At 39.3% G+C, this 24,533-nt stretch overlaps 1 protein-coding gene across 1 annotated transcript in view; it reads right to left on the reverse strand.

Annotated features, from left to right (window-relative positions):
- The window catches only part of npr1a (natriuretic peptide receptor 1a), a 119,352-nt gene that overhangs the window by 1,904 nt on the left and 92,915 nt on the right, over positions 1 to 24,533 (reverse strand). The window contains exons 9-21 of the mRNA XM_067411760.1: positions 23,187 to 23,307; positions 23,023 to 23,097; positions 21,272 to 21,349; positions 20,928 to 21,032; positions 17,823 to 17,894; positions 17,306 to 17,465; positions 17,077 to 17,232; positions 12,312 to 12,480; positions 11,529 to 11,675; positions 4,181 to 4,304; positions 3,995 to 4,063; positions 1,699 to 1,873; positions 1,442 to 1,540 (exon numbers count right to left, since the gene is read on the reverse strand). Coding sequence (XP_067267861.1) covers positions 1,442 to 1,540; positions 1,699 to 1,873; positions 3,995 to 4,063; positions 4,181 to 4,304; positions 11,529 to 11,675; positions 12,312 to 12,480; positions 17,077 to 17,232; positions 17,306 to 17,465; positions 17,823 to 17,894; positions 20,928 to 21,032; positions 21,272 to 21,349; positions 23,023 to 23,097; positions 23,187 to 23,307 — 1,550 coding nt within the window. The remainder of the gene's footprint in view (positions 1 to 1,441; positions 1,541 to 1,698; positions 1,874 to 3,994; positions 4,064 to 4,180; positions 4,305 to 11,528; positions 11,676 to 12,311; positions 12,481 to 17,076; positions 17,233 to 17,305; positions 17,466 to 17,822; positions 17,895 to 20,927; positions 21,033 to 21,271; positions 21,350 to 23,022; positions 23,098 to 23,186; positions 23,308 to 24,533) is intronic.

Raw genomic sequence — 24,533 nt, forward strand, 5'->3', positions numbered from 1 at the left:
AACATAAACAGAAGTGCAACCAAACCTGCTTCAAGCGTGAGAACAAACCTCTTCTGGAAGCTCAAACATGCTGTGTAACACTTGAGAATGAACCTCATTGGTTCCCGCACGCGTCAAGCAAACATGCTTGAGATTCCGTTTACCACAACTGATGTGCGAATTGATGAATGTTTATATGTGAATAAAAGCCTAAATTAAATCTGTTCATCATATAAAGTGATTGAGTCTCTTCAGAAAATTTGGACTAAACTACTCAATTCTTATGGATTAGTTTTACGATCTCTTTATGAACTTTTTGAAGCGACAAAGTGGTCGTTGTGTAGCTGTCTATGGAGGAACAGAAATATTTAATCAAAAAGATCTTCATTTGTATTCCAAAGTTTAAAGAAAGTCTTATCGGTTTGGAATGACATGAGGGTGAGTAAATGATGACAGAATTTTAATTTTTGGGGGAACTAAGCCTTTAACGGCTATTTAAGGATTCATTATCCACTTGATGAAAGAGTTTTCAAATAGTCATTCCTCCCAGGAATCTGTATAATATCAGGAATCTTTTTTTTTTTTGTACTGAAATAAATGCTTAGTTACTGTAAATACTGTTGTTTTTCACTATATTTTGTGTATTTATATGGACATTTTGGTTCCCCACTGCACAGTTTTACTCTGTAAAGTGATTTACAAATCCCAAATCAGTTCAACTGAATAAACGGAAAGTACAAGTTTTCACATTCAAAGAAGTTAATCAATCATAACAGAGATCATTTACATATAGAAGTTTTAAAGATGCAGTAGTAAATTCCATCTGTCAGAAAGAGGGTGCAAAATGACCATTTATAACCACACTACTGTACAAAAGTTTGGGATCAGTAACATTTTCTTTTTTTTCTTTTCATTTTCTTTCTTTTGCATTGATCAAAAATGACAATAAAGACATTTAGAAGGTTACAAAAGATTTCATCAAACTTCATCAATGACTGCAAAAAAAAAAAAAAAAAAAAAAAAGCATTGCTGTTTCCACAAAAATATTAAGTAATTGTTTTTAATATTGACAATAATAAGAAATGTTTCTGAAGCAGCAAATCAGCATATTAGAATGATTTCTGAAGGATCATGTGACACTGAAGACTGAAGTAATGGCTGCTGAAAATTCAGCTTTGCCATCACAGGAATATATTACAATTTAAAATAGATTCAAATAGTAAACAGTTATTTTAAATTGTAATAATATTTTTTAAAAATATTACTGTTTTTTACTTTACAAATAAATGCAGCATTGGTGAGAGTAAGAGACTTCTTTCAAATTTTTTTTTAAGAACATAGTGACAACAGTGTAGTGTAATGTAAATAGTAGTGTAAATTACAACTACAGCGGTGAAAGAAACCTTGACTAACATTATAAATGGACTCTTCAGAAAATAAATGGAGTCTGGAGGCACCTCACCTTCTCCATTGGATTCCATGCGTGAAGCTGTGTTGACTGTATCGCCAAACAAACAATACCGAGGCATCTTCAAACCAACCACTCCTGCACACACGGGGCCTGGACACATGAAAACACACACCCACACACACATAACCGTCAGTCAAACCTCCCCATTACAGTCAGTCATGAACAAACAGATAAATCCTTAGAGAGGGCAGACTGCTCTGTGCTCTACTTGTACTCTATTAAACACTTTCATGACCCATGATCCTCACCGCTGTGGATGCCGATGCGTAGGCGGAGCTGCTGGCTGGGTCGGTGGCGGATTCTAAAAGAGTGAACGGCCTCCAGTAGAGCCAGAGACATGCGGGCAATCTCACGTGCATGCAGTTTACCGTTCCTCACGGGAAGTCCTGACACCACCATGTATGCATCGCCGATGGTCTCCACCTGGGGGCGCCACACAAAAACACATCATTACCCTTGTGAATAAGAAACGCACTTAATCCTACTGAATGTGCACTTTTAGTGTATTTTAATCTGTACTAGCAGATATAATATTAATGAAATTAAAGGTCATTTAAGTGTACTTAAAGAGAGTATACTTTCACAACTTTATTTTTAACAATCAATTAGGATTTTTGTTACACTATTTAAAAGGTGTCTGTGTTACAGTGTAATTATGCATTTAAGTTCTGAATAATAGTAATTAACTACATGTACTACTTAGTACTATAGGGTTAGGATTAGCAGTTTCGCTTTATTTTAAGGTGTCTTTGTTACGCTGTAATTATACCTTTAAGTACTGAGTAATATTAAGTAACTACATGTACTTAATATAGAATTAGGATTAGAGTTTGGTTTGGTTTAGGGTTAGTTGAAAGTAATTATGCATTATTTATAGTTATTACTACAGTAACTACATGTAACATATGTAACCATGACAATAAAATAAAGTGTTACCGGATTAGCATTAGGGTTTGGTTTAGGGTTAGTTGCATGTAATTATGCACAATTTGTAGTAATTACTATAGTAATTACACATATAATGTGTAACAAGGACACTGTAAAAAAAGTGTTATCAGATTTTACATTTGGTTACACTTTATTTTAAGGTGCCCTTGTCACACCGTAATTATACAAATAAGAACTGATTAATATTAATAAACAACATGTACTTATAACATGTACTATATAATTAGGGTTAGGCTTTAGTTTAGGGTTAGTTAACCCTTTAAAGACATACACTTATTTAGATGTGTTGACTAACATACTAAAGAACATATAAAGTAAGTGTGTAATTCAGTGTTACATTTAAAGGTAATATATTTTAAATGTACTAAATTGCAACTTCATCATTATAAATATAATATGTAATTACTATGTAATTACTAATTTATTCAAATACATGACAAAAGTTTCAATAGAAATGGCATTAAAGTGTGTTTAAAGAGTATTTAGCAAAAATGTTTTTCAGTACATTCAACTGTAAACTTTAACCATATTTCAAAGACAATAGAAGTAATTATGAAATTACATACAAAGATGTACTTAAGTTAGGGATGCAAGATATATCGGCCACCATATCGGTATTGGCCAATATATGTTCATTTGTAATGTTATTATTATCGGCCAGATAAGAAAATTTGGCTGATTTATTAAAGGCGATGAATAATGGCTTATTTCCTTCAGCTAAGACACCTCAGATGTGCACTGTCTGTCATTATGGTTTTGAATTGCTTGAAATATGACTGAAATCACTTCAGAAAGGAAAATACAGTGCAACATTTTCACCTGAACCTGAACATGTGCAGCACAAGTCTGTCATATAGGCTACATAATATTATAATGAGAACATTATAATTGTGTGCTTGGGACATGGCTTTTAATGGTGAGACTTTTGTTTTTTGTAATCAGGGTCTCAGAAATTATATAAAAATTTGGATTTAGATTTCTTGGCATTTATTTATCGCAACTAACATGCAATAAAGTGTCTGAAAACATTATATTTAGATTGGACTTAAAGTTGGCATGAAATCAAAATTGACCCAATACATTGTTAGTACACATTACTAGTCTTGTGGTCAACAATTAATCTGTGCAAGTTAATTCACAAAAAAATCTTTGTAATCTTTAATCAATATCTGAAAATGTATTTCCCCTCTGGAATGGCCTTCTCTGATGACATCAGTTTGACGGCTTGTGTAGGACATCCCCTTCAAATGTCAGTCTGCTGCGAGCTTTGACATCAAGGTGAATGGAACACCTACTTTTCTATATCCAATTATCAATTCCCAGTGGAAAAAACAAGTCACGCCCTATATTTTCACTCAGAAAATACATTAAAACGCTGAAGTAAAGTTGGTCGCAACTTTAATTATGCAGACTTTAAGTATATTCATTTAAAGTATATTATTTATGTAATAATTACTCTTTTTAAAAGTATACAAAAGTATAATACTTTTTCACAAGGGTCGGCTCACTGATTGTAAGATGCATCTTAGCCACTTGAACTAATCGAGCACTCATGTCGTTGAACAGACGTTGAATGTAATGACTGTCTGGAATTACCTTGTACACATCAAAATTGTCGATGATTGCATCAAAGCAAGTGTAGAGATCATTCAGCAGCGTCACCACCTGTGGTATGTACAAATCGACAAATAGAGCATCTATTTTAACTCAATACTGTACTCATGATTGACAAATTTAGCCTATAATTATTTCCATGCAACTCCTTGAGGAGTGTTTACTGACCTGCATTGGTGTGCTCTCAGCTGATAATGCGGTGAAGCCCACAATGTCACTGAAGTAGATGGTGACAGAGTCAAAGGCTTCTGCCTGCACCATCTCTCCTCGCTTCAGCTGCTCAGCCACTGAGCTGAAACAAAAAAAAAAACACACAATGAGACAGCCTCATGCCAGTGATAAAATGAATTCAACTGACAAAAAAGGCCACTACAGATTGTTGCTTGTTCTCTTTATGTTTTATAAAATCTGTGCACATCAATTTGTATGAATCATCAATTTTTTTGTGAATAAATGTTGCATTAGAATGACACATCTCACATTTTAGTTCTTACAAACACCACTGTTCAAAAGGCTGAATTTATATGATCAAAAATACATTAAAAACAGTAATATTGTGAAATATTATTACAATTTATTATAACGGTTTTCTGTTTTAATATATTTTCAAATGTATTTTTTCCTGTGATGTGAATTTTCAGCATCATTACTCCAGTCTTGAGTGTCACATGATCCTTCAAAAATCATTCTAATATACTGATTTACTACTCAAGAAACATTTCTTAATATTATCAATGTTGAAAACAGTTTTGCTACTTAATATTTTTGTAGAAACCATAATACATTTTTTTTTTTCAGGATTCTTTGATTAATAAGTTAAAAATTTGAAATCTTTTGTATCATTATAAATGCCTTTAAAGGGTTTGTTCACCCAAAAATGAAAATTATGTCATTAATGACTCACCCTCATGTCGTTCCAAACCCGTAAGACCTCCGTTCATCTTCAGAACACAGTTTAAGATATTTTAGATTTAGTCCGAGAGATTTCTGTCCCTCCATTGAAAGTGTATGTACGGTGCACTGTCCATGTCCAGAAAGGTAATAAAAACATCATCAAAGTAGTCCATGTGACATCAGTGGGTTAGTTAGAAGTTTTTGAAGCATCTAACATACATTTTGTTCCAAAAATAACAAAAACTACGACTTTATTCAGCATTGTATTCTCTTCCGGGTCTGTGTATATTCACAGTGACGCTGCTTCTTCTTCTATGGCGGTTGGCATCCAGCTTATTGATGCATTACCACCCCCTTCTGCACCGGACTGTGACGCGATTAGAACATCCGCGGCTGTTATGAATACGGCTCCCGCGGCTCTTCATCCCGGCCGCCGGAGGGAGCCGTCACCGGAATATTGACTTGTTGCTATCTGGACTACATTTCCCATGGGCCCTCATTCCTGGGACTGATTGCGCACACACCTGCACCACATCACACTCACTCCATAAAACACTCACACACGCATCCATGCACCGCGAAGTCTTGATTTGCCTTGGTGATCATTTCTGAGCGTTTTCTTGTGGACTGTTACCCTGTTATCGATTGGACTGCCTTACCTCTGTGAACCTTTGCTGCTGACCCCGATCTCTGCCTGTTCCCTGGACTCTGTTTGTTTGCCGCCTGCCACGATCCCAGCCTGTTGTAAGACCTTGATTTATTGCCGCCTGTCTCGACCCAAGCCTGTCCCTGTTTACGCTACTGTCTTGTCCCTGTTTGCATTGTGCTGCCTTGTCTTAATAAAGACACTGCAAATGGATCCTCACGTTGTTGACCCATCATTACAGAAGACTTCGCCACCAAACGATCCAGCAGCCCTCATGCAAATTTCCACCGAGCTTTCAGCACAAGCCAGCCAGCTCGCGGTGCACCAACACCAGCTGAACCGACTCACCTCTCTCACCGAGGAACTAGTAAGGACTTTGCAAAGCCTACGCCTCGCCCCTCCTGAGGCCGCCATGCCGCCATCTCCCGCCGCTACCAGTCAGGCGATCACGCGTCCCCAGTCAACCCACAGTCAAAACGGAGTTTGCCCTACAGTTCCGCACGCTGGCCGCGCAGACAGACTGGGTGGAGGACACGCTGAAACTACTCTTTCGCAGAGGCCTGAACCTGGAGCTCCAAGCTGAACTGGCTTGCCGTGACGAGGGCAGGTCATTAACTTCATTCATAGAGCTGGCCATCCACATTGATAATCTCCTCCGCTCCCGCCGGCCGCTTCGTTCCATCGCCACCAGCGCAACCACACCAGAACCCATGCAGCTTGGATATACCCCTCTTCAACCCGAAGAACGAGAGAGAAGGCGCCAAATGCATCTATGTCTCTACTGCGGACAGGCTGGTCACATCAAGATAAACTGCCCAATCAGACCCAACGTCTCCAACCTCAAATCGGTGAGTTCAGATTATCCCTCTAACTGCCTGAAAATACCCATCCAAGTCACCTGTAACGGCCGGGTTGTGTCCACTCACGCACTCCTAGACTCCGGAACCGCTGGAAACTTCATATCAGACCAACTGTCATTCACCATTAACAGTGGAGGCGCTAGACGGGAAGCCCATAGGAGGAGGAAGGGTGTTGCATATCACCGCTGAGCTCGGCCTTCAAGTCGGGGCCCTTCATAAGGAACAAATTCGCTTCTACGTCATTCACTCACCCAACAACCCCGTCATCCTTGGTCTGCCCTGGCTCCGCACACACAACCCAGTCATTTCCTGGAAGGAGGGTCAAATTGTCCAGTGGGACCCCGCATGTCATCAACATTGTCTGAGTCCAGTTCGACCCATCGCCATTCATGCCATAGCCGTCAATGGAGCCCCAGTCGACCAGGAATCAGTCATTCCCGCCGAGTACAACGACCTGGCACTAGCTTTCAGTAAATCCAAGTCCACGGAACTACCGCCACACCGCTCCAGTGACTGTGCGATTGATCTGCTGCCTGGGACTACGCCCCCCAAGGGCCGTATCTTTCCGCTGTCTCAACCTGAGGAGGAGGCTATGAAGTCATACATCGAGGGAGAACTAGCTAAAGGATTCATTCGGCCCTCTACCTATCCCGCTTCATCGGGGTTCTTCTTCGTCAAAAAGAAGGATGGCAGCCTCCGACCGTGCATAGACTACCGTGGCCTCAACGACATCACCATAAAGTTCAGGTACCCACTGCCACTAGTACCAGCGGCCCTTGAACAACTTCGTCAAGCCCAATATTACATCAAGCTAGACCTCCGGTGTGCTTATAATCTGATTCGCATCCGAGCAGGCGACGAATGGAAGACTGCCTTTTCCACCTCCTCTGGCCACTACGAGACCCTTGTCATGCCCTTCGGACTATCCAACAGTCCTTCAGTCTTCCAATCGTTCATCAATGATGTCTTCTGAGATATGCTAAATCGGTGGGTCGTGGTTTACATCGACGACATCCTGATCTACTCCAACACTTATCACGAGCACATCCAACATGTTCGAGCAGTTCTGCAACGTCTGATCCAACATAAACTATACGCCAAGGCCGAGAAATGTGAATTTCATCGCACTTCCACTTCTTTCCTGGGCTACGTCATCAGCCGTGAAGGAGTAGCGATGGATGATGGAAAGGTCAAGGCGGTGCTGGAATGGCCGCAACCACGCACACTAAAAGAATTGCAACGGTTCTTGGGGTTCGCCAACTTTTACCGGAGGTTTATCAGAAACTTCAGCGGGGTGGCAGCTCCCTTAACCACCATGACAAAACGCAACACCTCCCGCCTCACTTGGTCACCAGAAGCAGTCCATGCGTTTCAAGAATTGAAGAGACGCTTCACATCAGCTCCAATTCTCCGTCATCCAGATCCCGAACTTCCGTTCATTGTGGAGGTGGACGCCTCCAATACCGGCATAGGAGCCGTACTATCCCAGCGACAGGGTGATCCACCCAAAATGTTCCCCTGTGCGTTCTACTCCCGTAAGCTGTCCTCCGCTGAACGCAACTATGATGTGGGCAACCGGGAGTTACTTGCCATGAAAGCGGCGCTGGAGGAGTAGCGTCATTGGCTCGAGGGGGCTAAGCACTCATTCATAATTCTGACTGATCACAAGAACTTGGAGTACTTACGATCTGCCAAGCGCCTTAATCCACGACAGGCCAGATGGGCAATGTTCTTCACCCGCTTCAATTTCACAGTCACTTACCGACCTGGGTCAAAGAATGTAAAGGCGGACGCACTATCAAGGCAAACGGATGAACCAGAGCGCTCAGAAAATACGGAAAATATCTTGCCTGAGACTATGCTGCTCGCCCCCGTACAATGGGACATTATGACAGAAATCTCACAAGCCAACGAACAGATCGCAATCCCTGCTACCTGTCCACCCAACCGCACCTTCGTTCCCGCACATCTCCGAGACAGACTATTGCACCAAGTCCACGATTTCCCCAGTTCCGGTCATCCGGGCATCACTGCCACTCTCCAGCTCCTACAGAACCAATTCTGGTGGGAGACCATGCCCGCTGATGTCACCACCTTCCTCAACCACTGTACCGCCTGTCAAACCACTAAAACCTCACATCAAGCCCCGGCCGGTCTCCTTCAACCTCTTCCCATTCCCCAACGTCCATGGTCCCACATCGCTATCGACTTCGTTACCGACTTACCCGAATACCAGGGAAACACCACCATCCTCACTGTTATCGACTGTTTCTCCAAAACCTGTCGTCTTCTGCCATTACCCAAACTTCCTACTGTCACGGAATGAAGGAAGGATGCAGATGCAAGTTAAATCTCTTTAATAGAGCTTCACACCGAAGGTAGTCAGATTCAACATACACAAAGAGCATATAACAGTCAGCAGGAGAGTGGTAACACAGGGACGTCGATGGGCGGTGAAGATCCGTGAAGAGTAATGAGCGAAGAGCAGTGTCCGTGAAGTAATCCGTGCGTGAAGTCCAGAGAGTAATCCAACGAGATCACGAAAACCAGGAAGCAATGAATCAAAGTCCAGTCCAGGGAAACACACAACAAGCAACACAGGAAACAACACGCGGACACCGTACAACGATCTGACAAACAAGAGACGAAAGACAAGGCGTTATATAGGCAGATGGTAATTGCTCACAGCTGCCGCTGATCAACAATCAGCGGCGACGCCCACACAAAACAATCAGGTGACACACCCACACCATCACACAGACACCAGAATGAGACAGCGGATTCATGAACCGTGACACCTACCGCGTTGGAAACCGCTGAACTCCTGTGCAACGCGGTCTTTCGCTTCTACGGACTACCTGAGGACATAGTATCCGACAGAGGACCCCAGTTCACCTCCCGTGTCTGGTCCGCTTTCTTCAAACAACTTAACGTCAACATCAGTCTCACCTCTGGGTACCATCCTGAATCCAACGGGCAGACTGAACGCATGAACCAGGAATTGACACGGTTCCTATGCACTTACTGCAGCCAGAATCAGGCGGACTGGAGCCGTTATCTAATGTGGGCAGAATATGCACAGAACTCCCTACGAAAACCTGCCACCGGCATCACCCCATTCCAGTGCGTCCTGGGCTTCCAACCTCCGCTCTTCCCCTGGTCTGGTCAGCCATCAGAATTACCTGCAGTCACTGAGTGGATGCGCAGAAGTGAGGAGACCTGGGAGTCAGCACATCACCACCTACAGCGGGCAGTGAGACGCCAAGAGTTCCACGCCAATCGCCATCGACGGCCCAATCCTCACTACACTGTTGGGCAATGGGTATGGCTATCCACCAGGGATCTTCGCCTCCGACTTCCATATCGAAAACTCAGTCCCAGGTTTGTAGGGCCTTTTCAAATCATAAAACAAATTACCCCTGTATCATTCCGTCTAGACTTGCCTTCTAACTATCGCATTTCTCCCACTTTCCATGTGTCGTTGCTGAAACCCTCCGGGGGACCGAGAGAGGAGCCTGCGGGAGCCGAGGCCCGCAACCCCCCACCCCTGATCATCGAAGGCGAGGAGGCCTATCAGGTCTGAGATCTACTCGATTCCAGGCGCCGGGGTGGAAAGCTGCAGTATCTGGTGGACTGGGAGGGGTACGGCCCGGAGGAGCGGTCCTGGGTCAACAGGGAAGATATCCTGGACCCATCACTCATGGAGGAATTCCACCAGACGCATCCGGAGTGACCGGCCCCTCGTCCACGCGGTAGACCCCGGCGCCCGCTTCCTCGCGTCTGGAGCCGCTCGCAGGGGGGGGGGCTCTGTTATGAATACGGCTCCCGTGGCTCTTCATCCCGGCCGCCGGAGGGAGCCGTCACCGGAATATTGACTTGTTGCTATCTGGACTACATTTCCCATGGGCCCTCATTCCTGGGACTGATTGCGCACACACCTGCACCACATCACACTCACTCCATAAAACACTCACACACGCATCCATGCACCGCGAAGTCTTGATTTGCCTTGGTGATCATTTCTGAGCGTTTTCTTGTGGACTGTTACCCTGTTATCGATTGGACTGCCTTACCTCTGTGAACCTTTGCTGCCGACCCCGATCTCTGCCTGTTCCCTGGACTCTGTTTGTTTGCCGCCTGCCACAATCCCAGCCTGTTGTAAGACCTTGATTTATTGCCGCCTGTCTCGACCCAAGCCTGTCCCTGTTTACGCTACTGTCTTGTCCCTGTTTGCATTGTGCTGCCTTGTCTTAATAAAGACGCTGCAAATGGATCCTCACGTTGTTGACCCATCATTACAGCGGCATGCACACTTACGCACCATTTTAAAAAATATAGCAATACAAAAATACAAACAATGTAGAATAGCTTGAATACAGCGTGCTTCTCCCTCAGACTGTAAACGAAGCTCGGGCACACTAGATAACACGTCATCAGCGTCACTGTCCGGAGCAGAAGGGGGCGGTAATGCACCAATAAGCTGGATGCCAACTGCCGTAGAAGAAGAAGAAACAGCATAACTGTGGATATACACAGACCCGGAAGAGAAGACAATGCTGAATAAAGTCGTAGTTTTTGTTATTTTTGGACTAAAATGTATTTTACATGCTTCAAAAACTTCTAATTAACCCACTGATGTCACATGGACTACATTGATGATGTTTTTATTACCTTTCTGGACATGGACAGTCTACCGTACATAAACTTTCAATAGAGGGACAGAAAGCTCTCAGACTAAATCTAAAATATCTTAAACTGTGTTCTGAAGATGAACGGAGGTCTTACGGGTATGGAACGACATGAGGGTGAGTCATTAATGACATAATTTTCATTTTTGGGTGAACTAACCCTTTAATGCAACTTTTGATTAATTAAATGCGTCCTTGATGCATAAAAGCATAAATTACCCTAAAAAAAAAAAATCATACTGATCTCAAACTTTTAGTTGTGTGATTTACAAACGCTTTGCAAATCGGTTTGAACAAACCATTATAAAGAATCAGTTCAAACGAAATAAAGAGTCACATCAGGTATTGGTATTGCTTCCAAAACTAAAAGCAGAAATAAACAGGAATAAAAATCATTTATAAATATGAAAGATTTGTGTGGGACTCACTGTGGGAGGATCTGATAGAGCAGAGCTTCGGCTTTACGTTTCTCCTCATGGTATGCCTGCGTCCTCTCCTCCACCAACTCCTCCAGGTTATTGGCATACTGCTCCATACGGGACAGGAGGTTATCCAGGATGTTGGAACCATATCCACTGAGGCCAAAACAGAGAAGGTGAGACAGAGACAAGAGATGTGAATGTGTGTCTGATCACTGCAGCATGGGCAGTAGGGGCCGTGCATGCAGATTTCCACAAAAAAAGAAAAAAAAAAGATACACAAAATTCATTTCATATATAATGATTAATAAATTAATAAACATATTAAGAAATATTATTTTAATTTGATTGACTACCGATAAGAGTTTGACGCATTTTACTATTCTTAAAAAACATCCCACAGAATTCCACAAATTTTTCTCCAAAAATCAGTGCACAAAATGTGAAAAAGTGGGCCATTCCTTCCATACTATAGAAGTCAATAGCTACCATCAACTGTCTGGTTACCAACATTCCTCAAATTTTTTTTTTTTTGAGGGGGAGTAAATGATGATAGAAATTTCAAGTTTGGGTGAACAATCCCTTTAAGAGACTCATTTTTAAATAACTTTTTAGATAAACTGAGCTACAGGATGAGTTAAGATTATAAAAAGTGTAAAATAAAAAGTTACCAGTTACATTATCTAAGAATATACACCTTGATGAATAATATAAAACCTTGATGTTGAACTTTTTTTTTTTTTGTCAATTTGTCAAGTCATTTGTTTATGAGATGATTTGTGTTTCAGGTACCGGTTATTCTTGCGGAGCAGTACTTTAATCTGGTTGAAATCTGGCCTCTCGTTGACATCTTCTGACCAGCAGCGCTGCATCAGCTGTCCCATCTCATCGCTGTGGCTCTGAGGACAAAGCAGCGGACGCAGGTACGGCCACCGGCCCTCCACCACACGCTCTATGATCTCTAAACCACAAGTTACAGATATTCATAAATATATTAAGTCACAGCATGTAAATAAACATTCTCTGGAAAATGAGTTACACAACACTCTACCACATAGGAAATAACACAGATTAAAATATAGAGTTAGCATATCAAATTTCACAGAAAAACAGTGAGAGTGATATGACTCCCTGTTGGTGTGAGAAAAAAAAGAGACGGAGACAGACAGAGAGCAAATATGTGAGAAAAAGAAAGTAAAAGAGATGAAAGTGTCATTCACAGATTTTGAAAAGACCTTGGACTTAACAAATGTCTTCACAGCAATCAACGCAGGTGATGATGACACAATGCTGTCACAACGTTCCTGTCCCACTCCACATCTCACTACACTTGGGAATATGTCAAATAAAAGCTCCTTTAACTTCACCCTTCAACCTTTAAGTGCATAGCTGGCTCTAAATTATGATTGGATGAATCGCATTCAAAGCAGCTGTAGCTTATATATACACAAGTGTGGCTACTAGTGGCACCAAACAAGTTTCCATCACCCTGTTTGCAATTGTTCATCAAATACATAGTCCCATTTTAAACTTGAGCCAATGTTGCCACTCAAACAAACATACAGTAGTACAGAAATTATAGATTATGGCTTTAATAAACTTAATTATTTATTGGTGTCTTAAATTGTATAACTATTGCCAATGTTCCCTTGTGAAAAAGAAGTTCGCCTAATTTTACTGAATGTGCACTTGTAGTGTACTTCAAAACTTTGAAGTATGTTTTTAAAAAACTGTACTTGCAAATAATATAATATTAATTAACTACAAGGCTTTATTACTTAGTACACTTTCATGACTGTTTTTCAACACACTTAAGAACACTTTTAAAATTGGACTTTGTAACAACGTCAAATTAAAAGATTTCAGAAGTAATTATAAAATTACATATAAAAATTAATTTAAGTCCTACTTAAAGGGGCCAAAAGCACTCTAAAAATTTAACTAACTGCATTTAATATATTTAAAATTAACCTGCAATTAAATGTCTGAAAACATTGCATTAATTTCGCACTTAAGTATTTTATTTTAAACTCTATTAATTTTGTATTAGTTAAAAGGTGCCGTAGAACTTTTTTTTAAAAGATGTAATATAAGTCTAAGGTGTCCCCTGAATGTGTCTGTGAAGTTTCAGCTCAAAATACCCCATAGATTTTTATTAATTCATTTTTTTAACTGCCTATTTTGGGGCATAATTAGAAATGAGCCAATTCAGGGTGTGTGGCCCTTTAAATCTGGTGCTCCACGCCCCAAGAGCTCAAGCTTGCCTTAAACAACATAAAAAAAGTTCAAACAGCTAATATAACCCTCAAAATGGATCTTTACAATGTGTTCGTCATGCAACATGTCAAATCGCGCAAGTACAGTGTTTATTTTGATGTTTACATTGATTCTGAATTAGTTTGAGGCTATGCTCCGTGGCTAGCGGCTAATGCTACACTGTTGGAGAGATTTATAAAGAATGAAGTTGTGTTTATGAATTATACAGACTGCAAGTGTTTAAAAATGAAAATAGTGACGGCTCTTGTCTCTGTGAATACAGTAAGAAACGATGGTAACTTTAACCACATTTAACAGTACATTAGCAACATGCTAACAAAACATTTAGAAAGACAGTTTACAAATATCACTAAAAATATCATGATATCATGGATCATGTCAGTTATTATTGCTCCATCTGCCATTTTTTGCTATTGTTCTTGCTTGCTTACCTAGTCTGTTGATTCAGCTGTGCACAGATCCAGACATTCTGCCCTTGTCTAATGCCTTTCATAATGTTGGGAACATGGGCTGGCATATGCAAATATAGGGGGCGTGCATATTAATGATCCTGACTGTTACGTAACAGTCGGTGTTATGTTGAGATTCGCCTGTTCTTCAGAGGTCTTTTAAACAAATGAGATTTATATTAGAAGGAGGAAACAATGGAGTTTGAGACTCACTGTATGTCATTTCCATGTACTGAACTCTTGTTATTTAACAATGCCGAGGTAATTTCAATTTTTGAATCTAGGGCACCTTTAAAGGGTTAGTTCAATATTATAAACAAAATACTTTTTGTGCACCAAAAATAACAAAATAGCGACCTTATTCAACAATATCTAGTGAAGGGCTATTTCAAAACTCTGCTTTATGAAGCTTTGAAGCTTTACGAATCTTTTGTTTCAAGTCAGTGGTTTGGAGCATGTATCAAACTGCCTAAGTCATGTGAACTATTGAAGTTTCAAAACACTTATGACGTAACAAAGCCTTGTTTACTGAAATCATGGGATTTTGGCGCTCTGAACCACTGATTCAAAACAAATGATTTGTAAAGCTTTGAATCTTCATGAAGCAGTGTTTTGAAATCGCCCATCACTAGATATTGTGGAATTAAGTCGCTAATTTGTTATTTTTGGCGCACAAAAAGTATTCTCGTTGTTTATAATATTAAAGTTGAACCAATGTAGTCGCATGAACTGTTTTAAATTTGTTTTTAGTAGCTTTCTGGGCATTGAAAAAGGGAGTGTTATTGTTGGTGATACAGGCCTTACTGAGCCATCGGATTTTATCAAAAATATCTTAATTTGTGTTCTGAGTATGAACGAAGGTCTTATGGGTGTGGAAGGACATGAGGGTGAGTAATTAATGACAGAATTTTCATTTTTGGGATGAACTAACCCTTTAAGAGTTAAGTACTGTTTTTAAAAGTATGCTAAAATGTACTTCTTTTCCATAAGGGTTATTATTAATAATTTATTTTTATTTATTTTGTTAATGCCAGTGTCACTGTCATTGCGGTCTTTGACTCCCATTGTTCTCATGGAGAACAGTGCTCCAGATATGCAGCTCATGTTTTGTTTTTTCTCTTTAATGCAGCCACTGGTATGTGTGTGGTGATCTGTTTATGAGTACAAGTGACATCGCGGAGTTCATGTGAATGTGTGTTTGTGTCCATATCTCTGTGCATAAGTAATACTGACACTGACAGAATGTAAATAGGACACAGAACAAAGGCTTCCCATCCCAAAACACGTAAAATAAAGAAAGCAACAGAGACAGTTACTGTCACAGCTGAAAGTGACCAGGATTGTTCTAAACCTTTAAATGCAGCATAACTTATAAACAATATCTCTGTTGCATGTATTAATGTGAGTGTGTGTATATATTGGCATAAAAACAAACAAAAACAAAACAATAGTAGTAGAAATGCTGCTTAAACTATTCTTAGAACCTACTTCACTTTTTTGAGCCATTTTTACAATTACTCTTAATCAACTGGTGTTTTATTTAAAACCCAAGTGTGCTGGTGTTACCTTTCTTTAAAATAAATGCCACTTGATTTGATATCTAATGCAATGAAATTTTAAGTGTGCAAAGACTTTTTAGGCCCCTGTTATTAATGCTTTGGCAAATTGGACTTTGGTTTTTGGAAAGCTATTTTCATCTTGCCCACAAAGTGAGTGAGCAAGAGAGAGGTGAGGTGAATGTAGACGCACAGATGGAATGGAAAAGTGACCCATGTTATCAGTGTAATTATAGCTGCATTATCTGTCTTAACACATTTTATTTAATGCTCTTTTGATTCACATCAAAGCGCTAAATGAGAAAGCACTCTCATCTGCGAGTCTGTAGCTAAAAGGGAAAATTCACCCAAATATGAAAATTCTATCATAAATTATTTTTTATTATATTAATTCATTTTCCACAAAATACGCAAGCACCAATGACATCAGTCACAGCAAACCTATAGCACTAAGTGCATAAATAAGAGAATGCAAATGAGCTGCTGCTCCCAGTCCCCTTTCCAGAAGAGGATGAAGCTTTAACAACAACAAAGCTGGAGAATCTCACACAGCCAAAATGACGATAGTCAGTGACGGTGTTCAGCCTTTCATTGTTCAAACCGGAGTCATACACTGATGGAGAGACTCAGGAAAAAGTTACAACGTATGTTTCTGAATGGTTAGTGGATAAATTTATGCAGTTGCTGTGGAGATTCATCTAATTGACTAGCATGTGCTGTCATGTTAACCCTCTACAACACAACGGAAGGCAACAGAAAGTTTTCTTAAGCCCTATGTTTAGTAAATTTTTCTTTAAATGATTATAACCAAAGGTTGAGGAAGCACCAAAGAACAGTCCAGTAAGGTGTGGGAGTCAATATCAAGCACCATTTGAAGGTGGGACATCCTGTTCTGACACATGGTCACAGGAGCACATGGTGTGAGGTGAAGGCAAGATTATTTGCTTTAGTAATCTTATTTAAAATGACATGAACTGTACAAAAAATGTGTGTGTGTGTGTGTATGAAGGTGTAGAGAAGCCTTTTGTCATGTTCTATGAAGGTTTTTTTTTTTTTTGCATGTTCAGAAATTCAGGTTTTCTTTCGTTGGGCAACGAAAAGGGGTACTTTTCAGGGATGTTTTGGAGAATACCTCACATTGACAATAATGTGATGGACTGTATGTATGGATTGCATTTTAATGTATTTTTGAATAAACTAACAGATCTGGACATAAAACAACAACAACAACAACATGTTGATTATACCTTCACAGTATTGTGTGTGAGCTCTGACCTTTGGGGCTGAGACAGGGGCCTTCCAGGTAGAAGACGCCCTTCAGCAGGGCGAGTTCCTGCAGGATGATGCCAAAGCTGTAGACGTCACCCTTTTGTGTTCCACATGCAGGTGGGTTGTCGGCACGCAGAAGCTCGGGGGCCGTCCACAGCTTGCCTACAAATGCAAACGTTGATGTAACGGGCTTCTTCACAAGCACTCTGTATCTATGTGTTGTCACGGTACTCACGTGCATAGAAAGCATGCACATCCTCCAAGTTGTTCTCCTTGCGGAAAGTTTCAAGACCATAATCTGTGATCTTCAGCACGAAGCGGCTGTCCACCACGCAGTTGGAAGACTTCAGGTTGCCATGGGAGACAATGACGCTGTTGTGAAGGAACGCCATTCCCTGAGTGGTGAAAAGATGACACTCTTACAAAGACATCTGACAGCATCCATCGTATTTACCAACACCACACCACGAAAATATTAATTACAGACTCTCTTGCAACTGTAATATGCTTTCCAGAGTCACAATTTGCCCGTCAAGGAATTGACATCCTCATAATCCCTTTCTAATTACACACTTCTCATCCAAACATAATGTCACACCAAGAACAGTATTTTAAAAAATTTAAAGCAGTTCACAGTAGAATAAAACAGTTATATTTTAGTGTTATTTTACAAGAAACATTAAAACCAGCACAACATCTTTCTCTTTCCTTCTCCATCTGAGATTAAGCGGAGAAGAAGGAGAGACGCTCACCTTAACAATGTCATTGATCAGAGAATAGCGAAACATCCAGTCCAGAGTGATTCCTTCACTCTCCATCAGGTCCTATAGGTCACAAACACACACACAAATACATCATGTAGCTCATGGAGAGCATCCGTGTAGAGAGAAGAGTTGAAAAAAAGATTACAGTTGATGGGAATTAAATATATACACTCACATCATGTCAGTTATGTGTTATTATATTTATAGCTGAATTGTGTCAGTGTAAGACACTTGTATACTGTATTTGTGCAGATACAACTATAAGTAAGTCATTTGTAGGCTGATGTAAACACTAGCTGGGTTTCCATCAAACGTTAAGCAAAAAAGAAAGAAAAAAATAAAATAAAAAAATCTAACAAATTTGAATTATGTGCACTTCCATCAAGTTATTTGAGTGATTGATGGTGGTATTGGTAACCTAGTAACCAACAGTAAATAAAACACCTTCAGCGGAAATAGCAGATTAGTCACATGGGTTTAATGTTCGCTATGTCAGAATTTATTAATGCGTTTCCATCTCCCATTTTTCGCATTAACTCCTTTCGCACAAGTCAAAAACCACCTCAAGCGAGCATAAAAACTTTTTTGCGAATTAAGGGATTTTTTCCTGAAATTTGCCATTTCCATCACTCGTTTCTGATGCGATACTTCAAAATGCACATAAAAACAGGGTGATGGAAACATAACTATTGTGGTGCTTTCAAAACATTGCTCTGTTTGTTGGAGTGGTCTGACAAAGCAACACTGGCATGAGTTTGGGGACGGGGCTATCAGTTTTTTAATCAATTTTGCAAAGTCTTCTAATGGTGCTTTCAAGTCCTCCTAGGAAGTTAATATTTTTAAGAAGTCGTCAGGTGCATTCAAATATCTTTGGTTGGTGGCGAAGATGGCAATGTGCCCTTTCTATATATAATGCAACAAGAAATGATGAATAAAGAATGTGCATCGGGTGTGTTCTTGATTTATGTTTTTATTCCATTTATGAATTGTTATATATTCTATCGTAATTGTACAATACTCTGGTATTTTTTCCCATGCAACTTAGTTTTATTGTAAATAAAAAAACAAACAAACAAAAACATTTTCTCAGCATTTTCTCACTGACAACATTGAAAATCTGGAGTTTCCCACTCATAATTACAACTTTGTTGTGATGTTCATGTGCATAAATATAATCTTTCTGACATGATAAATGTAAATGAAAAATGACATGATAAATAAATTTAAAAAAAAATGTTGCCATGGCAAATCACTGAGATAAATAAGTTTAAGTTGAAGTACTACAATAACAAAAACTGTAAAAGAAATTAAAGCTAAATAGAAAAAAAATACAAAAAAGAAAAAACAAAACTAATAAAAAATATAGAGCGAAAAAAATATTTAGCCTGTTTTTTTTAATTTTTACACATTTCAATAAATACTAAAATCCCATAAAATGTGCACTTTTCTAAGCGTGTAAAATGGATAACTATATTGTATGGCGGAATACCACAGCAAGTGCTCGGGAGCAATTTGACTTGGCGCAGTAATATCTTCACTCGTGAAAAGTCCTCTCACCGGCCCCCCGCTCCCTCTCCTCCTCCCTCACATTTCCGTCAATAGAACCAACGTGACATTAACAGGAGCGGGAGCGGAGAGAAGATATTACTGCGCCAAGTCAAAGTGCTCCCGAGCACTTGCTGTGGTATTCCACCATACAATATAGTTATCCATTTTACACGCTTAGAAAAGCGTAACGTTTTGTTTTGTGTCACTGTCCTAGGTCGAGTTACACTACTCGAGTAACTGTATTTAAATAGGGAAAACATGGAGGTGTTTGGTAGCTTCTCTGCTTGGCCCCTATTGAATGAACTGGGCTAAGCTAAGTGCTAACAAAGTTTCGCCGCAAGACAGAGCGATTTAGTGCACGCACTGAGACGAGAGCGGTATGTATCAACTAGTCTTAGTTAAGGGAATAACATAGTTTAATATGAAAAAAAACGGTGGAGTATCCCTTTAAGTAGGTTTGAAAAAGAGCTTACAGAGTGATGGTAGAAAAAGCAAGTGGTGATGATTATTTTTGTGTTCGTGAGCATTTACGTATTTTTGAAACATTTTTTCTGACACTTAAAGCTGCAGTCCGTAAGTTTTGCCTCTTTGTCGCCATCTCTGTTTGGAACCTGCAATTGCAGTTGTTTGCATCTTATTGTGCCTTGGCGCAAATGAATCTAATGTTTGCTGTCAGTCACAGCATCGGTGTGGATACTGTACTTCGGAATCACAGATTGTAGTCTTGAAGTATGACCGAAGTATGACCAAAGTATGACCAAAGCAAGAATTTTAACCGGAAAATGTCATTTGAAAAAGTAACATGTCTGCCACTTTTATTTGACCAGCTGAGGGAAAAAAGGCATTATAATAAATCGCACTACAAATGGTGATTAAATCTAACGATCGCTTAGCTCGGATCATGTCAAACCGTGCAAATTATTATTATTGTTATACTTTGTTCTCAAATTGTTAATGTTAACAACATCAGCATTGCGTGACTGTGTATTTAGTGTGTATTAACGTTACCTGTAGATTTCAATTTCTGTACAGTCTAATCTTTAACGTTAATATGTCATACCATACAATCTGCCATCAAAATGATAAGTTTAATTATTGCAGCTGCTGTGAGAAAAGAATATAAATGGTCCGCCTCACATGCCATATACTTGTTCTTTGTGTAAACAGACGTGACACAATGACACAAAGAGGAATGGCGACATGCTCGAATTTACTGCGAAAACCCACCAGTACCACCCGAATTATAAAACATTATTACAAGCTTACCGTTGCGAATCGGGCTAAGGTAAAGATATAGTTTTGAACACTGGCTGGTTATTTACTTGCTAAAAAAATTGATTTTGGATCATTTTTAACCAAAAAAAGTTACGAACAGCAGCTTTAAAATGTATTTATTTATGCATGCATTGCAGTGAAAATGTTGGCAAAGTAAGTAAAAATTGGAATCCTTATTGTTGAGCCCTGGTTGTTGTAAAAAAAAGTGTGGCATAAATATGAGCTGTCTATAATATAGCGTATAGAGTAGTTGTGTGTGCGAGTGATCACCTGTAAGCTGCCTCGAGGGCAGTACTCAGTAAGGATGCAGATGTTGGGTGTGTCGATACAAGCACCGATAAAGCGCGTCAGGTGCTCATTCTGAACATCTCGCATCTATAATAGGAGGTCAAAAAAGCAGAAGGGAAAAGAGGAGGGAGGACGACATGAGGAGTAGTGGACAAAGAGAGAGAGAGAGAGAGAGAGAGAGAGAGAGAGAGAGAGAGAGAGAGAGAGCTGTTTAGTCCCCTTTTCCATCAGTCCCCAGCTAATAATATCTCCCAGAACATCATATAAACTTAATTATGATGAAGGCACCTGGCAAAAAGCACAAAACGGCATGGACGCACACTTACATGTTTGAGTTCAAACAGCACTTTCCTGGTGAGCTCAATGCGTTTCTTGTTGACATACTTAATGGCTGTTATGTTTCCCTGGAAAAGAGGCATCAACACACATTAGTTTCACCCTTATTGCTGTCGTGGGCTTAGCAAAGAGTCTGAGGGCTTTGGAGACGGATAAAAAATGCCTCATCATTTAGGAGAAAAAAAGAGCAACATAATACATTAATTAAGCATCAGCCTAATTAATGGAGAAAATGATGACACGTGGACATGAATAGCGCTCATCCTCAGGGGTTCTGCTTAACTGGAGAGGATCTAGCTCAACAGATGAAGAACTGGCCATTAGCCTGGGCCAGCTGATGGTATTATGGAGGATCTAAAGACGAACCCTTCCATTATTTGACACTTCTGTTGCTAGGCAGGATATGTTATTTTTAAGTGTAAAAAATAGCACACAGGTAGAACGGTAATTAGTAAAACAGGAATAGATGGAAGTGGATGGGTCGGAGCAGACCAGTGTCTTCTCTAATTGGTCAGAATGAATGAGTCTAAATAATAAACCAACTAATTTGACTCTTCATTGTGTATTTTTAGTTTAACACTTAGTAATTACCCTTGCACACCTGCAGGTAATGGATAGCTGTGTAGGAGAAAGGACCAAAAAAGTCAAAAATCAAAAACAAAAGACAGTCCCGCACACTATCAAATGTTTACAAATGTATCAAAATTTCTTTATTTGCCTTAACGTTTTGGTTCCATGACCTTCATCAGGCATATCCAGACAAACTATTCAAAGCACAAACATATATAAAATCAAATGACCAATCACTGCAAAGAACCATAAATTATTAATCACAATCAGTGACACCATTACATCCTCATCATCATCAAACAAATGGGCCACTTCAGAAAAAAAAATAAATTAAAAAAATGTGTCTGTATATGCCTGATGAGGGTCATGGGATCGAAAAATCATGGCAAATGAAGAAATTGATACTTTTGTAAGCATTGATAGTGTGTGTGTCTGTCTTTAATTTCAGTTTAACCCTTGTGAAAAAAGTACCATACTTTAAAAAATTGTGCTTTTTACAGAAACAGTATACTTTATTTGAAGTATTTTAAGTGAAATTTAAAGACGTGTCCAAGATGTATGTCTAAACCAAAAGTGGCCTTTTTCATCAATATTTTACTGTATGCAAGTACAGTTTTTAAAAAATATGCTTTTAGATTTGAAGTACATGTGCTTACATATTCAAAACAAATAAGCACACTTCCTATTCACAAGACAAAAGCTATCAAAGTTTCACAGTATCATGATTTTGAAAATCATCCAATCAGATCGCTTCACTTCTATATAATTTCTGTGAGTCAAGGTGCACAGACTTAATCAGTCAATTGGGAAATAAAATCATGTTTAAAGTGTCTCAGGTTGCTACTATGAGAGCTTTTGAGAAAGAGCTAATTGCTGGGTTTATCAGGTTAGTGGCATAAAATCTTTGAAAGATACTCAGTGTAGGTTTATACGCAGGTATGCAACGTTATATGACATATTGGTTATACTAACTTAAAGTTCATTTTTAATAGCACTTGTTAAATTTCCAGTGCTTACTATCATATTTTTAATCATATTTAGAGATTATTTGAAACAACTACACATTTTATTTATAAATGTTTACAATAAAAGACAAAAACATCATGAGATTTGAATGCAACCTAATGGGCCCATGTGGCCCATCTACCCTTCTCCACCAAATCTTTAATACCTTGTAGTAGCCAGTCTTGGCATAGATCTGGAAGTTTCCATCCATTGTCAGCAGTGAGCCGTAGTTAGAGCCTCTCTGTGTGTGGAAAGAGGAGTAAACATGAGTACTGTATATTTATTCAAACTACTGGAAACTATTGGAAATGACAGTGTGTTTCCCCTCACCAATGACATGGTGAGTTTGCTGCAGGTTCTGCGCAGCACCTTCTCCATGTTACTCATCTGGATGTCTTCCCAGTGCACACGCCACAGCTGAGCGGTCAATTCATTCTCCAGCTTCAGCTTCCTGATGCCCGCCGAGTGACAGACAGAGAAAAAGACAGAGAGAGAAAGAAAGAAGAGTATAAATAAGCAGAGGAGAGGGACAATGAGAGATGGGATGCAATGGGGGAAACATCAGATAAAAAAGACAAAGGAGCCAAACAGACCCAAAATAAAAGACAGCGTGTCACAAACCAATATGTGCGTCACTGTCAGCACTATTGAAATGCTACATGTAATAATAGATAAAAAAAATCCTTATGAGGCAAAGAACTTTAAAGTTTTATTATTAGCATTATCAACATTTGCAAGATTATTATCATATAATGACTGAAGCATGCAGACATGTATAGAATTAATACAGAGCACAAGAAACACAATCTTATTGTCTGTATATATAGTTGGGTTATTCTACAATTGCGTTGTTTTTTTAAAAAAATGTACATGTTAAACTTACCTTGTCTAATACACTAATTTTCATTCTTATCTCACATAAGGCTTCACTAAATATCTAGAGGATATTAAGAATGAATTTTCCATTGACAGACTGTCCCTTTGGTTAGTAGTGATACATGTTGACCACTTATAAAAAATAATTTTTCATGGATTAATATAATGTGTGTTTGTACCATTTCAATTTATGTCAAAGACATTTTACAATAAATCTACAGGGGTTTTATGTAAATCTTAAAACCAAAATTAGAATTTTGTGGCATAAACTATTTTTTTTATGTAATCTCTCTGTTTCAATGGGACTATATCAACACCAGAAAGAAAACTGGACCTGTCAAAGTGGACAAGTTCAACTGGACTCTTTAATAATAAGTTTATTAATTTATTAAATTATTAATTTTCTACAAAAGAAGTGTGTACAGTGCAGTTGGACATTGTCATTTGAAAGTGAGGAACAGCATCTGCCAGAGTAATTGTAGAGAGACCCATTGGAGAATTTGGCATTCATAGAAATGTGGCTATAAAAAGAGGTAGATACAATTACAGAAACAGAAAATCATCAATGCACAGATGTCTGACAGTCTAAAGCATGGGTCTCCAACTGAGTGAGTAAGTGAGTGAGAGCTGTTTGAGAAGAAATCTACCAGAGCCGAATTGATATTCCTGAAGAATAAACCATCTGTGTCTTCATAATGCCAATAACACACTGTTGGTTTTTCACTGTTAGTTACTCATATGTGGGTTACTATCATATGCATCATACATAAATATGTTGATTTGCTTGGAACGCATCACACT

This window comes from Chanodichthys erythropterus, chromosome 15, assembly GCF_024489055.1.
Source record: "Chanodichthys erythropterus isolate Z2021 chromosome 15, ASM2448905v1, whole genome shotgun sequence".
Taxonomy (NCBI): Eukaryota; Metazoa; Chordata; class Actinopteri; order Cypriniformes; family Xenocyprididae; genus Chanodichthys; species Chanodichthys erythropterus.